Source organism: Chelonia mydas, chromosome 8, assembly GCF_015237465.2.
Source record: "Chelonia mydas isolate rCheMyd1 chromosome 8, rCheMyd1.pri.v2, whole genome shotgun sequence".
Taxonomy (NCBI): Eukaryota; Metazoa; Chordata; order Testudines; family Cheloniidae; genus Chelonia; species Chelonia mydas.
This window is the reverse complement of record NC_057854.1, coordinates 72,567,988-72,580,899: the sequence shown is the minus strand read 5'-3', so window position 1 is coordinate 72,580,899 and position 12,912 is coordinate 72,567,988. Positions and strand designations below refer to the sequence as shown.

The following is a 12,912-nucleotide window of genomic DNA, read 5'->3' as shown; positions in this document are numbered from 1 at the left end:
CCAAAATGCCATTGGCCTTCTTGGCAACAAGGGCACACTGTTGACTCATATCCAGCTTCTCGTCCACTGTAACCCCTAGGTCCTTTTCTGCAGAACTGCTGCCGAGCCATTCGGTCCCTAGTCTGTAGATATCCTGGTCCTTCTCTGAATTGGCAATACCTCCCAGCTTCGTGTCATCTACAAACTTTATTAGCACACTCCCACTTTTTGTGCAGAGGTCAGTATTAAAAAGATTAAATAAGATTGGTCCCAAAACCGATCCCTGAGGAACTCCACTGGTAACCTCCCTCCAGCCTGAAAGTTCACCTTTCAATATGATCTGCTGTAGTCTCCCCTTTAACAATTCCTTATCCACCTTTCAATTTTCATATTGATCCCCATCTTTTCCAATTTAACTAATAATTCCCCATGTGGCACCGTGTCAAATGCCTTACTGAAATCTAGGTAAATTAGATCCACTGCATTTCCTTTGTCTAAAAAATCTGTTACTTTCTCAAAGAAGGAGATCAGGTTGGTTTGGCACGATCTACCTTTTGTAAAACCATGTTGTATTTTGTCCCATTTACCATTGACCTCAATGCCCTTAACTACTTTCTCCTTCAAAATTTTTTCCAAGACCTTGCATACTACAGATGTCAAACTAACAGGCCTGTAGTTACCCAGATCACTTTTTTTTCCTTTCTTAAAAATAGCAACTATGTTAGCAATTCTCCAGTCATATGGTACAACCCCTGAGTTTACGGATTTCATTAAAAATTCTTCTAATGGGCTTGCAATTTCATGTGCCAATTCCTTTAATATTCTTGGTTGAAGATTACCTGGATCCCCTGATTTAGTCCCATTAAGCTGTTCGAGTTTCGCTTCTACCTCGGATATGCGAGTATCTACCTCCATATCAAGAAAAGGAGTACTTGTGGCACCTTAGAGACTAACCAGTTTATTTGAGCATGAGCTTTCGTGAGCTACAGCTCACTTCATCGGATGCATAGCATATCGTGGAGTGAGCTGTAGCTCACGAAAGCTCATGCTCAAATAAACTGGTTAGTCTCTAAGGTGCCACAAGTACTCCTTTTCTTTTTACGAATACAGACTAACACGGCTGTTACTCTGATACCTCCATATCCTCATTCCCATTTGTCATGCTACCATTATCCCTAAGATCCTCATTAGCCTCATTAAAGACTGAGGCAAAGTATTTGTTTAGATATTGGACCATGCCTAGATTATCCTTAACCTCCACTCCATCCTCAGTGTTTAGCAGTCCCAAGTTTGTATTTTGAGCCTCAACTCCAAAATCAGTGAGACTCTAGCGCAGAGAGCAGCTGTATTTAGCCTCTAAACTGACTGGGAAGAAATGTATTCAATTACTTCACTTCACAGAACGCCAAGAGGCTAACTTGTTTGATTTTATCTTTTTGATCATCTCTTGCAGGTCAATAACCAACAATTACTCTACATCAAAGTCCTCATAGAGACAACTTGTTATTTAACTGGCAGACATCTTTGAAATGTAAAGACTCCTTTGTTTAACTTTTCCATCTTGTAAATTACATTTTGCTTTTTTTTTTTTAAATCTGAAGAATGCTTGTAACAGAATTAAGGTTCTTGCATTACTACAGCTGATAATATTCTGAAAGACTATTTTACATTTAGGGGTTATGTGTGGTAATATTTTTTTAATTGACAGTAAAACAACAAAAGAGGCACTTAAACCACCAGTGTTATTAATTTGTAGCTTTGCACTTGGATAGCATCTTTTATACAAGTATCACCAAGTGCTTTAGAAACATTAATTAACATATTGTGCTTTACAAACTTTTAATAAGCCACACAACTTCTCTGGTAGGTATTATTCCAGGTGGGGAAACTGAGACACAGAAATGGCCTGATTTTCAGATGGGAATAGAATCTAGGTTGGGTTGCCCAGCCCAGATTGGAATAAATATTTCTCTCTGAGTGTCATGATATTTTAGCCCATTGAAAAGAGATTAAGTGGAAGCCAGAAGTCCTGACTCCCATACCTTTGCTCTAACCATTAGACCATGCTACCTCTAACATTAATTATACCGAAAAGAAACACTAACGGATGGAGAGAATAATTTGTGTGTTTGTGTCACTATGGTAGAATAAGTTCATTTTCTGTTTGGCCCTTTTTATTTCATCTTATCTCCAAATACCACAGGCTCTATGTAAATAGCAAACTTAAAAGACGCTAGAATACAAAAGTACATGATTGCAAGGCACAGCTACTGCCTTGGCTATGAAGGTTCTAGTGCAGGCCCCACAGAAAGCAGAGTATTACAGGTCAGCATGCATGATAAGTTACTCTGCTAACACAGTGCAAAGAGCAGAAGTAAAGGTAATATGGTCATATGCAAAAGTCATTGTTTTTGCTGATACAGACTAATATGGCTACCACTCTGAAATATGCAAAAGCTTCTCTCTCCCTCTGTTGTGATAGCTCTAGATAGGACAAAGCTGATTAGGCCTTCACTTCCTGACTTCTTTGATAGAAGAGACAGTCTTTCTTTGTGGTTAAAGCACAGGACTGGGAATCAGGAGACCTGGGTCCTATTTCTTTCTTTCTGTGTGACCTCAGGCAAGTCATACTCACTTAGCCTCTCTGTGCTTCAGCTTTCTTAACTGCTAGTGGTGTTGTGAGATGTAATTAACATCTGTAAGGCACTTACAGATCCTCAGGGGGAAGGTAATATAAACAGAAGTATTATTACCATGGGCAATGGCTTCAGATTGTCAGCCCTATTCTGCCCCAGGGTTGAGCCCATCATATTTATCTGTGCTCAAAAATTTACAAATCAGAGTCTGTATTTTATTTCTTTTTCTCCCTTCCTCATTAAGATCCCACCCCACCCCACCCCACCCCACCATACCCATACCCATCTCTTGTTTAATTCCAGCTAGCCTTATTTACCCCTTTTGCCTGCACCCAGGAAGCTAGAGACCCATCAAGGCCATTCCTAGAAACGCTGGGGAAGTAATTGACACACCCTTCAGCCTGGCCCCATGACGGAAAATAACACCTTTGCATGATTTGTTAACTTAGTTAATAGGATTCTGAACCTATCATTAAGCTTAGATTGCTCAAGTCAAATCAGCTTCTGATTATAATGCTTCTCAAAGGACCTGTCTGAGAATGTGTCATGTTACCTTTAGCTCTGGAAGTGAAAAGAACAGATATGGGCTATTACACAGCCATTGGCGTGTCACTGAGAAAGGGAATGTAAAGACACTATTAGCTCTTTCTTTATCTAGCAAAATTGCACCAGACTTGCTCTTCGGTGCCTATGAGTGGCCTCAGTATAGTCCTAGAGAATGGAAGCTCTAGGACAAAGAAATGGTACACAGCCATATTTTCAGAAGTGGCCACTCATTTTGGGTCCCTTTGTTGCAGGGCATCTGGACTGAAACACTTTGGATACCCCAAAATGGAAATCATTTTAGAAAATCTGCCCATCAGTCCCTCTGCTAGTTCAGGTGTGATAGTTTGTCATCATACCATAAAAAGGTGCAGGGGTGCTTTTATAATCTGAATTACAAAATAGCATGGAGAGATCCCTTACATGAGAAAGTATTATAATCCACAATGGTGCTGCTGCTGTGTTTGGACCGATTCCTGTAGAATACAGTGTTATATTTTTTTAAAGCGATAATTAAATCTGATTGGGAAGAAGCAGAGCAGGACAGTTGCATTCTCTTAGCATGACCATCTGAATTGTAATTCCTTCTGGCTACTCCCCATTATGCACAGGATCATATATAAACCTCTAACTAGAGCCTTCAGATTTAGGTACTATTATCTGGGGAATATTTGTAACATTCTGTTATATTAGCAATCTTTAAATATAATTATAATTCTGGTTTTATTTTAAAGCTTTCTGCTCTGAATCCCCGTTACAGAGAAGCTCCATAGAATTTAATAGAAAATGATGATTCTATAGCATCTTTGAACCATCTTATATATTTTAGAGAATTACACAGTACCATGGATGGTCAAAAACCAATAGAAAGAAGATCATTCTCTGTTAAATTCTAAACATATTAGAACAATTTCTCTAGAACCCCATTGGTTGATTCCCTATTAGATGCTAAAGGATTTTTCCAGAAATGAAGTGGTTCTGGGTCCACGATAGGCAACCATCTGAATGGCTTTTTAAATGTTTTTCTCTCAAGTGTGTGATGTAACTGCACCACACATAGAACAAGGTGGATAAGAGGAGGGGAAGAGGTAGGCTTCATAGCGACAGGACGCCTGGACAGTCTTTAGAACATAAGCTCCTCTGGGTAGTCTGTATACTGCTGGGATGTTTGGAAAGCAGCTCGCACTTTATGGTTGCTCCCATGTATAAATAATACTAGTAATGAGGAGGAGGGCAGAGTGGTTTGGTTATTTATATAGACAGTAGGGAGGGAAAGTTGATTTTGGTATTTGTCCTAAGAAAAAGGCAAAATAATGAAATAACCCATATGTTATATTAAACAAAAGAGGCAGGAGTTAAAGAAAAATGAAGCAAAGTGAAGTTTTAAAAAATAAACAAAAAGAGAGGAATAAAAATAAGAATTAAACTGGTAAACACCAAATGACTATGAGTTAATTAAGAGAAAGGCAAAGAGCCCAGGGTTAAAAATAACAACAGGGAAGAGAATTTACAACGAATTATCACCTTGTGTTTTCTTGCTCTCCCTGCCCCTCCCAGATACATCCATGGTTTGTATGTTATCTCATTAGGTGATAAACTCTTTGGGGCAGGCACCTGTTTTCATCTCTCTAACTGCCTAATGCATTTTTGGGGGGGTGGGGTGGGGGGAGAGGAGAGGAGCTGCAGAAAGGGCTCTAATGCTTCACACTTCTGATATCATTGTGGCCACAAGTGATGCTAAAAAAGCTATTAACTTTTGTTTTTTATCTAAAGAAAAAGCATCAGTATTGTGCAGTGATGAATTTCCCAGAGCTAGTATTTCTTCCTAAATGAGAAGTAAAAGGAAAAGAGTCACTGAAATTGTGGTTTGTCTCAATGCAAAAATCATTTTGAGAATGAAACTGTTACACCTGCTAGATCTTTTAGAATCTACATAAACAGTAGCTTCTAGGGAAGGGAGTCCAGGGGTCTTTTTCCTGAGTTCCATTCTCAGCTCTTTTACCAACTCCCCATCTGACCTTGGGCAATTCACATGGGGCTTGATCCAATGCCCATTAAAGTCAGTGGAAACATTGACTTTCAGTGAGCTTTGGATCCAGTGGTTAAATTCAGGGTGGGATTTTCAAAAGCATTCAGAACCCTGCTCCCTCTGAAGCCAATGGTAGGCGTTCTGAAATTCCCCCTGTGTGTGTGTCACTTGCCGCTTCTGTAAAATGGCAATGATGACATTTTTCTGTCTCCTGTGTATGTTTCCAGACTCAACTAATACTTTTAATAAAGCCTGTGGGGATCATCAGATGAAAGTTTCCCTATCAGAGTAAGGCATTTATTCTTCTGTCACTTTATTATTTTAAAACAAGTAAGGTGAAATAACTGAAATACCTTGTGATTTAAATCTCTCTGTCTTAGCACCCATAGCATCTAAGCACTGATGATGATGCTCTGATATAGTCTCTCTCTAAGGATTTCCAGTGGTGCCCATCACCTAATAAATGTTCCAACCTTACCTCCAAATACTGATTAAACAAACGCAAAGCTTGGTCTGTGACATTGAAGATATTCCGCCAATCAAAGTCTGCCACACCCTCTTCGCGGTTCTCTGGACATCCATTATGGAGGAAGTTGATCACATCTTCAGCAGTTAAACCTTCAGCAACCAGCTGTCCATTCAAGAAGTGTCTCACTGTGGGGTTCTTCAGAGTGTTCTGGGAAGCACATCAGTTCTGATTTACTACATCGCTCTTTACGTGCTTTAGAACAAGCCCACTTTAGCTGGAAAGGTTTACATGCCATCCTATTGAGTCCCCAGTTAACGGGAAAGGGTAGGCCACGGAGTTATGTCTGTAAAAAGGCATCTAAGAGGGAGAGTTACAAGCAACAGATCCTTGTTTGATCCTTAATTCTATTGCTCTTTACAAGGCTCGGAATACGTCTGAAACATCCGTTCCACATGCAGAGAAAACAGCTCTCAAACAAACACAGCATTTCTCAAATGAATTGCTCTTTATATCTAAGCTATATGAGTTACTTAACCATTTGCTCTGGACTTTAGGAGACCCAGCATATTGATCCTTTTGCCGATGTAAACAGTAACTTTTGCAGAATCCTACCTTGCAGGCCCCTATATAGGGGAGTTTGCCAGAAGTGAGAGAACATGGCTACCGAGCTGCTATCCCCAGCTGCCAGAATGGACCTTGGGGCTAGGGGCAGCTGGGTGCAACTTGGAGCAGCCCTGAGACTGCTCTAAGTTGTGCAAGGGATCAAACCACCCCTGGCTGACCCAAGGATCAGGTGGGTATAAAAGAAGCATAATACCACCTTTTCCCTTTCATTTCCTGCACCAAGCAGAGCTTAGCTAGACCTGGGGATCAGGTCCAGTGTCTTCATAATGCATATCAGACAAGTCTGCAAAACAAACCCAGTGACCACAGACCCATATGTTCTTAGGAATCATAACATTGCTTCATGCAAAGGTTGTTCTTCCATCCAAACTTTCCAGGTTAACTCTCCTATCCCCTATGAAATAGGGAAGCTGAAGGGCTGCTCTAATCACAGTTCCCCAGCCAGGGCACAACATACTCGGATCATATTCATTTGCAGGCTGCTTTGAAAGAAGTGCCACAGCTGAGGTCCCACTTCTTCCCAGGCTTTGGTCAACAGTCTGAGGCGCTCAAGTTCTTCAAATGTGGAGTTTGCCTGAGGCATTAACAACCAGAAAGGAATATCAATATGTTAGAGAGATAACCCAAACACATACAGACCACTCAGAGTCAGATGCATGCAGTGATGCTGACCCTGATGATTTGTAGCAATCTAAAGCTTACTAATGTAATTTAATTTAATTACAGTAACTCAATAAACACGATAGAAGAGACATTGTGGCAATGGAGTGTGACAGAAAGAGTGCACCTTACAAAGGGCATTCCTTGAATTCTATTGGGCTCATCCAAGACACCCACAGCACATGTCTTCTGTGTGTTTAACAGAAGCAAGCGTGACTAGATAGATAAATCTATTTATATAACCCTCTTCCCTCAATTGCAATAATAGCTGCACACTTCATAAACATTTATTTTTTCTTAACATCCTGTGGAGGACAGAAATATTACTACCCAGTTTTACCAATGGAATCACAGAGAAGCTTGCCACAGCTTGCAGCAGAGCTGAGATTTAAATACCAATCTCTTGGATTCCAGTCCAGTGTCTGAACCACAAGACCATCCTTCCTTTCCATTTGCCCCTGGAGCAGCCAGCCTGCCCCTTCCCCACACCCCATATAACGTTCTGCTCTCTTCTCTGCCGTTTCTAATCAGTGTTAAAAAATGGGTCCAATACATTTCTTTATCTGAGAAGAAAGTCGAAACTTTGTTCATCACCACTGAAAAAGACTTCTCAGGCCAAAGAATCTTCACAGAACTATGGGTAATTTCCCATTATCCTGTCTCACTTACAACTGGTTTTCCTTTGCCATCGAGATAGAATAGTTTCAGGCTTGCAAAGAGGTAGTGGGCCAAATTCTGATCTGGTATACACTAATATAATCCCACTGACGCCTAATTCCACTAGTGTGAGAGGAGACGCAGGCCCTCTCTTCCAATTACCCTTAAGTATAATCTTAACCTTGATGTCATTGGTTTGAAATCTCTGACTTTCAGGTCTCAGCGAATGTCACAATTTCTTCCTTCCTATGATTCATTCTAGACATCAAAGCAAAAAGAACTCTGTGAAGAAAAGGTCACAAGGGCAAAATGGTTGGGTTATTCATTGGGGGGGATAGCTGGTTAAAAATACTAGTTGTGTATATATCAGAATTTCTTACATTCTTCAGTATTTGCCTTACAGCAGGAGAATCAGGAGCAAAGAGGATTTTTCCCATCAGCAGGGGCTTCACAGCACTCCAGGCTATTTTGGTTAAAGGGTTTGATTCCATGCTCTGGATCAATGCATTACAAAAGGGTGCTACAGGAAAAAATTAGGACAGATGTTATGTAACCATACCCATGCTCTATTGTTTATAACATCCTGCAGGCTTCAGTCTGCCCAAATCACAAATGCAAACCGCTTTGACTCTGGGGTCTGAACAGGCTACTTTGTGCTGTACCTAAATAGATACGCAGTAGCTGAAAAGCAACACAACAGTGTGGGATCTCAAATACCTCTTTACCCAGGGGAAACAAGTGGCAAAGTTTGCTGAGTAGATTTTAGGGCTGCAAAACAAAGACAGGTTTCAGAGTAGCAGCCGTGTTAGTCTGTATTCGCAAAAAGAAAAGGAGTACTTGTGGCACCTTAGAGACTAACCAATTTATTTGAGCATGAGCTTTCGTGAGCTACAGCTCACTTCATCGGATGCATCTAAGGTGCCACTAGTACTCCTTTTCTTAAAACAAAGACACAAAGCAGTTTTGAAGCTGAGACACAGTGAATTTCAATATTTGCTAGTTTTCATTCATAGGACATTTCGGATGGCAGGAAACTAGAGAACCCATTTGTATCCCCTCTCTCTTTTCTTAACATGTATAGTTTTTTCTCCAATGATCTACCTTCTTGTATGGCTGTTGATATTGTATGTAGTTATTTCTATGCCTGTCCATGGTAGTTTAATCCACACATAGTACTAACAGGAGGTGAGTCCAAACTAAAAGCCCTGGGACTGAACATCCTGAACTCTGGAAAAGTTTGCAACTGGATCCTAAGATATAACTCAGTATTAAATTCTCTGTGTAGAGAATTTCCATCTTATTCTTGCATTTAGCACAGTCATTTAGCTAGATAGCATTTCTTTCATCTGTTCCCTAACCGAGGAAGCAGAGTATTGGGCATATGTCGACAGATCTATAATCCTTGGTGGCTATACATTCATAGAGAGAAAGGGGAGTTAAATGGCAGCAGGGTTTAGGATAAAATACAGGAAGCATCCTACAGCAGCGGAGCTCAGACCCTAGGGTGTAACTGACCCAATAACAATATCTATCGCTACGTGTTCCATGATCTATGGGACAAAAAGATACCCAGCACCAGTTATGATACAGCTGTTAAGGCACAACAGAAATAGAAAGGGCTCATATACAAGCAATGAAAAATGTTTAGGGGCATGGAAAGACTTCAGTATAAGGAAAGACTGTAAAGATTGGGAAAATTTAGACAGGAGGCAAACAGGAGGGGGCCTAATGGATATAAAATAATGAATTGTAGAGAAGGTAAAAAAAACAGATGTCTCTATTTACCCTCTCTCATAATACAAAAGCAAGGGGACAGTCAATGCAAGTGACAGGCAACAAATTCAAAACTGATACATGGAAATACTTTTTATATGATACATAACCTGTGGAACTCATTGCCACAATATATGATTAAGGCCAGGAGTTTATTTATCTGCATAACAAGGATAACCACAGTACACTACACAGGATTATTTTTTTAAAAAAAAAGAAGATATGTGCTTGCAGTCATAAATCAACCATTAACTGATGGACTTAAGACAATTCCCTTTTGGGCAGGTTATTCCAGAATTGTTCACCAAGAGGTCCTGCCTACTGTCAGAAACAGATACTGGACTGAGTACACCAATAATCTGGATTTAATATGGCATTTCTTACATTCCTATATTGTAAATGAAAGTGTGCCTCGGTCAGATCTATCATCATAGGATTTCCTGTCTCCAGTTCCCAAATGTGAAGGGTAACCATCCAGGCACTAATTGTTCAAATCAACTGCTTAAAAACACCACTCTGTAGTGCTATAGCCAACCCCAAAGACTTAAGTGTATGCAGGAGTTGATGGGAAAACTTACTGGTTGTATTGTCATAAAAATAAATGGATTCCTTCTTGGTGGAGTCAACCCCTAGGAAGGCTTTGTAGTTATTATCTTCATACCAGTTGAAGGAGAATATTCTGGAACCACTTCCCTCTGGATAGCCACAGAGAAGACTAGACAAGGCGCTCATCAGGTGGCTGAAGGATTCTGGCCCTCCACCTTGTACAAACGGTTGCAGAACCAACAAAAGGTCCTGAATGCTTGGCCTCCTGGCTAGCTGTAGCAAAACAAGACTTCTTTATTAACAGCAACCCTTCACAAGAAAACCAGAATGGGTAGGACTTGATTGTGCCCAGCCCTCCTGGTGGTGAGCAGTGGGACCTGAAGGTGCCTTCTCTTTTTTTATCCCACACTGGCAACAAGACAGTTTTGGTGCTTGTGCTCTTCTGCCTTACTGAAAAAGGCTGTCATGGTTCATAGCCATTGAAGTTTACACCCATATTTATGGTGGGGAAAGAGACTAAGGATGTATTTTCCAGAGATCATCACTCCTTGACCACTCCACTGATGTAGTCTGGATTCTTTCAGATAAATCAGATGTTTGTGAGACAAACTGATGGATCAAACAAGGGCAGAGGAGCGCTGTGCACTGCCAAAAATGGGTGATTCAGTTCATTATCAGATTGCTTACCTCTCGCACTGCTTGAGACACATTAGACAGCACTCTCCCCCAGGATCTCAGGTCAACACCTTGCGCCTTACTGTCTAGAACATTGGGAAGCTGTGATTAAATTAAAAATAGAGAAGAAATGAGTCCAGTGTCAACCGGACAATGGTGTCTACTACCCAGTTACACTACGGGGAACGGAAAGCTCTGTCTAAAGGGCTGTAGATTCTCCTTTAGCTCAAGTGGTAGGAGTCTGTTTTTGAGTAGAAGGTTCAAAGTTCTGTCCCAGCTATTGACTGTAAAATCCCGGAGGGCTACAATTTATTTACAATTGGGATGTGGGGGGGAAAGGAGTCTGAGTAAAGTAACTAACTGCTCTAACTCTCAATGGGATGAAATGGCCATGGGGCACTGAAAACACAGCTGGAGATTTATGTGGTGCATGGTAGTCCTGGCTTCATCCCTTTCCTCTGCTATACCAGCAACAAGTATGGGGAATGGCTTAAAAGCCCTTGTGTCAGGTGCTTTGCATCGGGGTTATCCTCCTGGACCCATAAAAATGGGTTTTTAGGCCAGATTATGCCAGTGATGTGGCTCTGTTTTCTTTAGGATTACAACAAAATATAAAGCTGGTCTTTTAAATTAACTATTACATTTTATAATCAGGCTGTCTCTTAAAAAGGTTCCTTTGGAACTGCATGTCTATACTGCTTTCCGACCCTATGCTCTTTCTACCTTTCAGATGGCAGTAGTTAAGAAAGCAGAAGAAGCTGCACTCTGCAGATAACTAACAGGAAATCACAAAAGTAGCAGTTTCATGGAAAGCACATGCTTGTACCTTAACATGTCAGTTACATTGAATGGAGGAGCTTGCTAAAAAAACTGCCTCAAATTATGTTTTCACTTTCCCCTGATGCCTCCAAGAGCCTAAAAATGGATACAACTCTGAAAGGCCAGAGAGCAGCCTTTTCTTCTTTAAAAGATTTTGCAACACTGAACAGAAATCAGTGTACACAATAAAAAGCTAGCAAAGTTCCTCCTAAGCAAACAGAAAAGACCCCAGGATAAATACCCTACATGGAAACAGCTTTCATTAGCCGGAGGAGAAAGGAAGAGAAATTGTCACCTCCTCCTCCATAGTACACAGAGCAATGCATGTGTGTGCTAATTACTGTTTTTAAATATTTCCAGCATGATGCATCTGATACGATTCATATATCACAGAAAGCCTTCTAAATAGATGTGCTCTGGAATAACTGAATGATTCACTAGGAGGAAAATTCTTCCCCACTGACATCCTCCTACATTACCACAGCATGGGGCTGAGACAGGACTGGTGGGGAGCGGGGCATGTGCAGGAAGTGAGCTTCTCCCACCCCAAATATCATAAAGCACAGTTCTATAGCAGCTTACTGAACCCCAATGTACTAGGAGCTGCAGCACAGAGTGGGATGGAAATTTGTCCAAACGTTTTCAGTTTCACTGGGAGAGAAGGTGACATCATTAGAAAATGGAGCCCTTCAGAATGGAAGGGATTCTTTGAGCCAATACAGGGCCCAGTTCTGGAAACCTTACTCCCAATGGGCTGGCTGATTCTGCACTGCCTTGCACTCTGCAGTCATTTACTTCTGTGCAAAGTGAGTGTGAAAATGCAAAGCGGCAGCGCTTTGAAGTGTGAGTGTGGTCGCCCCCGAGCACTGGGAGAGAGCTCTCCCAGGGCTCCTAGTAATCCACCCCCATGAGGAGATTGGCTCCCAGCTCTCGAAGCCTGTTTACACTAGCGCTTTAAAGTGCTCTGACTTGCTGCGCTCAGGGGGGTGATTTTTCACCCCCCTGAGCCAGCAAGTTAGAGCACAATAAAATGTAAGTGTAGCCAAGCCGTTAGATATGTGGTGGGTTATGTTGTACAAGTGTAACCACATGGCCATATAATACAGAGTGGCCTAAGGCAGTGAAGACAAACAGAGCCAGTGTCAAACTCACAGATATTCTTAATCCAAGTGGTTCCATGTTAATCCACTTGATACTGCATTGAGCAAGACCGAGTACACATGAAGCAGGTGAAGAAACACTTGATCAGGGTGGATTTTTGTATTTCAGTGAGCAACTGATTCTGCATTGAGTAAAATTGTAATTCCCCCCTGAGCTGTGTTAAGATATTAAATAACTTTGTGTTTATACTTCATATAACTCGAGCATCTGAAATGGAGAAAACATGACAACTACCCAACCAGCTGCAATAACAGCAATGCTCTGGAAAGAGGCTCACTTTCCTCACTGCAGCGAAACAAGCCCAGATAGCAAAGGAAGGGATCTTATTACTCTGCATCCAT

The 12,912-nt window shown here is 41.1% G+C and overlaps 1 protein-coding gene across 1 annotated transcript in view; it reads right to left on the bottom strand.

Annotated features, from left to right (window-relative positions):
• The window catches only part of ABCA4 (ATP binding cassette subfamily A member 4), a 103,205-nt gene that overhangs the window by 69,077 nt on the left and 21,216 nt on the right, over positions 1 to 12,912 (bottom strand). Inside the window, exons 7-11 of the mRNA XM_043521510.1 lie at positions 10,604 to 10,693; positions 9,949 to 10,189; positions 7,978 to 8,117; positions 6,738 to 6,854; positions 5,666 to 5,863 (exon numbers count right to left, since the gene is read on the bottom strand). Of these exons, the coding sequence (XP_043377445.1) occupies positions 5,666 to 5,863; positions 6,738 to 6,854; positions 7,978 to 8,117; positions 9,949 to 10,189; positions 10,604 to 10,693 (786 nt within the window). The remainder of the gene's footprint in view (positions 1 to 5,665; positions 5,864 to 6,737; positions 6,855 to 7,977; positions 8,118 to 9,948; positions 10,190 to 10,603; positions 10,694 to 12,912) is intronic.